This window comes from Hipposideros armiger, unplaced genomic scaffold (genome assembly GCF_001890085.2).
Source record: "Hipposideros armiger isolate ML-2016 unplaced genomic scaffold, ASM189008v1 scaffold_443, whole genome shotgun sequence".
Taxonomy (NCBI): Eukaryota; Metazoa; Chordata; class Mammalia; order Chiroptera; family Hipposideridae; genus Hipposideros; species Hipposideros armiger.
This window is the reverse complement of record NW_017731793.1, coordinates 73,536-77,917: the sequence shown is the minus strand read 5'-3', so window position 1 is coordinate 77,917 and position 4,382 is coordinate 73,536. Positions and strand designations below refer to the sequence as shown.

At 46.2% G+C, this 4,382-nt stretch overlaps 2 protein-coding genes across 3 annotated transcripts in view; one reads left to right on the top strand and one right to left on the bottom strand.

Annotated features, from left to right (window-relative positions):
- The window catches only part of PI4KA (phosphatidylinositol 4-kinase alpha), a 120,792-nt gene that overhangs the window by 67,999 nt on the left and 48,411 nt on the right, over window positions 1–4,382 (bottom strand). The gene's annotated exons all lie outside the window — the stretch shown is intronic.
- Window positions 1–4,382, top strand: part of SERPIND1 (serpin family D member 1) — a 22,203-nt gene that overhangs the window by 3,168 nt on the left and 14,653 nt on the right. For both annotated transcript variants that reach the window (XM_019665420.1, XM_019665421.1), the window contains exon 2: window positions 1,378–2,273. In XM_019665420.1, the coding sequence (XP_019520965.1) occupies window positions 1,394–2,273 (880 nt within the window). In that variant the 5' untranslated portion in view covers window positions 1,378–1,393. The remainder of the gene's footprint in view (window positions 1–1,377; window positions 2,274–4,382) is intronic.

Sequence of the window (4,382 nt, the reverse complement as noted above, 5' to 3'; positions counted from 1 at the left end):
TGGTGCCAACTTGGGCCAGTGAAGCGACGTCCTCCACAACTAGACTGAAGAACAAAAGGACAGCAACTTGTCTGTTCCCCTTCCCCCAACTCCCCAACGCTGTTCCCATCCCCCAATTAAAAAAAAAATCTAACAGGACATGGTGACACACACAACAAACTTAAGTCAGAACTCCTCTTTCTGGGGTGATCAGAAGTGATGTTGGAATGATGTACTATTGTACAGCATTACAAACATCTATCGTCACTGTCCTGGCGAAACACAGAAGCATCCATAATAGTTCATCTACTCAGGATGCAATGAATAACCAGGAAATAAGAAGGGAAAGACAAAGCACTTGGCAGCCATAACTGATTTGACAAGCCAAGTCAAACCCTTCCTTGGAGCAGGCAGAAGATGAGTAGAGACAAGCTTACCACAGGCTATGTATTAAAAACTTATCTTGTTTACCTAAATAAAGGGCGTGCCCCTCAGCCCTTAAGTAAGAGCTTCCTGACATCACCCTCACACAGACTTGACACGCCTGGTGAGATTATTTCTAACTCCATGCCAGAAACAGTTTAGTTCCTCCTGACAGCAGTGGGAGCCACCTAACGCACGGAAGAGAAAAAAGGACACCTGAGGCGACCCATGTAGCCTCACAGCCTTCAAATGCACTTCACGAGGCTGTGAGGGGGTTTCCGCATTACAGACAAGTTCCAAATCTTATGCAAATTAACCCCACATGACTACACAAATTTCAAATATCTTTAGAATATTTGTTTTCAGAAAGTCTGGCCCATATACATATTTTTCAACATCTCCACTCAAGCTCCACCTCTTGGTGATGCTTCTCTGGCTCTCCTGGTACCCCTACTCCTGGTGCAGGAGGCAGAGCTGCACCTCAGCTCTGCACCCTCCACCTGCTTTGGTAGCATCCTTATGAGAGCCTTCTGTTTTAGTGCACCGTCTGTCCCCCACCTGGCTGGCGAGCCCCCTGGTGGGGGAGACCTTTGTGCCTCCAGGGCCTAATATGTTGTACGGAGATAGGAGACAAAGTTGAATGAATGAATGAAAAAAAACCACAAAAAACTCCCCCAAGGCCCCTGAACCCCCAGAATTCTAGATGGTTACAGTTCTGTAAACCTTTAAAAAAGGGATTCTCATCTAGGGGCCCACAGATCCCTCCGGTAGGTTTATGAAGTCCACACACAATGTTAAAAAACTATGTTTATCTTCATCAGATTCTCTTAAAGTCCATGAGACTAAAATGGTTACAGACTGGAGCTCCCAGGGCATCTTTCTGGGTCAAAGCCACAGGGACTTGCTACCCGGGCGCTGCAGAGGTGGGGTGGGGTCTGCAAGGCTGCCTCTCACATGTCGTGCTTTCCCTCCCAGCTTCAGCTCTACCAAAATGAAATGCCCATTCCAGCCCCTCATTGTTTCTCTCATCCTAACATCCGTGTGTGGGAACAGAGGCCTGGTGGATCAGCTCGAGAAAGGAGGGGAAGGCTCTAAGTCTGCAGATCCCCAATGGGGGCAGTTAAACGGCAAAAACCTGAGCATGCCCTTACTCCCTGCTGACTTCCACAAGGAGAACACAGTCACCAACGACTGGCTCACAGAAGGCGAAGAGGATGAGGATTATCTGGACCTGGAGAAGCTGTTCAGTGAAGATGATGACTACATTGACATCATCGACGTGGTTACGCAGACAGATTCAGGGGCCAGTGCTGGGAACATTCTCCAGCTCTTTCACGGCAAGAGCCGGATCCAGCGTCTTAACATCCTCAATGCCAAGTTCGCTTTCAACCTCTACCGTGTGCTGAAAGAGCAGGCCATTACTTCGGACAACATCTTCATAGCCCCAGTGGGCATTTCCACCGCCATGGGTATGATTTCCTTGGGCCTTCAGGGGGAGACTCACGAACAAGTGCACTCGGTTTTGCATTTTAAAGACTTCGTCAATGCCAGCAGCAAGTATGAGATCATGACCATTCATAATCTCTTCCGAAAACTGACTCATCGCCTCTTCCGGAGGAATTTTGGGTACACACTGCGGTCGGTCAATGACCTTTACGTCCAGAAGCAATTTCCAATCCTGGAAGACTACAAAACTAAAGTAAAAGAGTACTACTTTGCTGAGGCCCAGGGAGCTGACTTCTCAGACCCCGTCTTCATATCGAAAACCAACAACCACATTCTGAAGCTCACCAAGGGCCTCATCAAAGACGCCTTGGAGAACATAGACCCCACCACCGAGATGATGATTCTAAACTGCATTTACTTTAAAGGTAAAAAATAGCTTTCTGTTTCTCAAAGCAAAGTCACAACATACTCTTAGAACGCATACAGGTGGACTGAATGCCAAGAGCTGTATTCTAGCTCTGATTTAGCCAGGAAACCAAGACACAAGGTCAGCTCACAGGGACAGGAAAGATCATGATGAGGTGACAGTAGGAGCCGACGCTTACGGAGCCCTAACTTCATGCTTTACACTCACTGAACCTTCACCAGAACCTTGTGAGGTCATTACTTTTATTAGTGTCCTCGCTTTACAGATGGAGACACCAAGGTACAGAGAAGTAAAATGACACTCCAAACGCACAGCTAGTAAGGGGCAGAGCCAGGGCCGCCCCAGAAAAACTATCTCTAGTGCTTTGTTCAACTGGAAAAAAATTAATGCAAAAACGTTTTAGTATTTGGCTAGCCTGGGTTTGTTTTTTTTCATTTCCTTACCCAATTATCAGTGAACAGGAAAATGGACAAAAGGCTAAAGAAAAGAAAGGTGTCTGAAAACTGTTCAGCTTGAGTAACTGACATTAACACCTACAACTCTTTTTGGGACACGTCTGCACTAACGGGCAGGTGTGGGGAGGAATAAGCTATTACTTCTAGAGCAGCTGTTCTGAGCCACACACTGAGGCACTTTTTATTTATTTATTTAAAGAGATTTTATTGGGGAATCGGGGGAGGGGAACAGCACNTGTCCTTTTGTTCTTCAGTCTAGTTGTGGAGGACGTTGCTTCACTGGCCCAAGTTGGCACCATCATTGCGCTCTTCCCAGGCGAGGCAGATCAGTCTCATTTTATTTTTTATTTACTTTATTTTTTAATTTTAAAAAATTAAATGTATTGGGGGTAAGATTGGTTATTAACATTACATAAATTTCAGGTGTACAACTTCGCCCTCTTGATTCCCTTTATCCTGTTCATCCTTCCCCCACCTCTGGTAACTACCATTCTGTTGTCTGTATCTATGAGTCTGGGTTTTTTTGTTTGTTGCTTTTTGTTTTAAATCCTACATATGGGTGAAATCATACAGTTCTTGTCCTTTTCCATTGACTTACTTCACTTAGCATGATAAGCTCAAAATCCATCCATGTTGTTGAAAACAGCATGGAGGTTCCTCAGAAAATTGACAGAGCTACCATACAACCCAGCCACCCCTCTTCTGGGCATCTACCTGAAATTTCTGAAAACACTTATTTGTAAAGATATATGTATCCTAATGTTCACTGTAGCATTACTTATAATAGCCAAGACATGGAAACAACTTAAGTGTCCTTTGACAAATGACTGGATACCTATACACAATGGAATATGCTCAGCCATAAAAAAGATGGAATATTGCCATTCGAACTCATTTAGAGTGGAGAACACAGAGATTGGGAGGGGGGTTTCCACTAGGGCAGTCAATGAGGCTTCAGTGAAGCTGAGAGTGAACAGTGAGAGAGAGCAGTAGCCACACGATAGTCTGGAGGGAAGACGCCCCATGCAGGAGGCACAGCAAGTGCCAGGGGCTGGGCTTACTGCATGTGAAAACAAGGCAGAGGTGAGGGAGCTGGCCAGGAGCAGATCATGTGGGGCTTAGCAGACCCTGCTGAGGAGTCTGGATAGAAGTAACGGACCTTCCAAGCCGGCACGAGAGAGCCCATGCTGAAGAGTTAGTACTGAGTAGGCATGATGAAGGCTCTGAGAAAACAACTGACCGAAGATACTGTGTGCCAGACTAGACCCAGATACAACCACACTTTCGGGGTCCTGAATACAATGGACAGCCCTTTACGTGCTAGAATTTCTCAAAATGAGCAACACACAGATGCCCCCTGCAGGCCCCTCGCACACCTGCAGATTCCCCTGAGAGTCTCACTCTCGCTTTAGAAGGTCTGGGTGACATTACAACACACTCAAGGGTACTGAAATCAGAGAAGAGTGCTCTGTGGTAAGTCAGTGTTCCAGACAATCCAGAATACTCTTAAATAATGTTTTAGGTTACAAAATTAAAAACAAAAAAGATCACAGCCGCGGGCCGGCCGAGTGGCTCAGTTGGTTAAGAGCTCGCTCAAGAGTTTGAGCTCTGAGCAACAGCGGTTCGAGTCCAGCCCGAGCTGAGCAGCCACT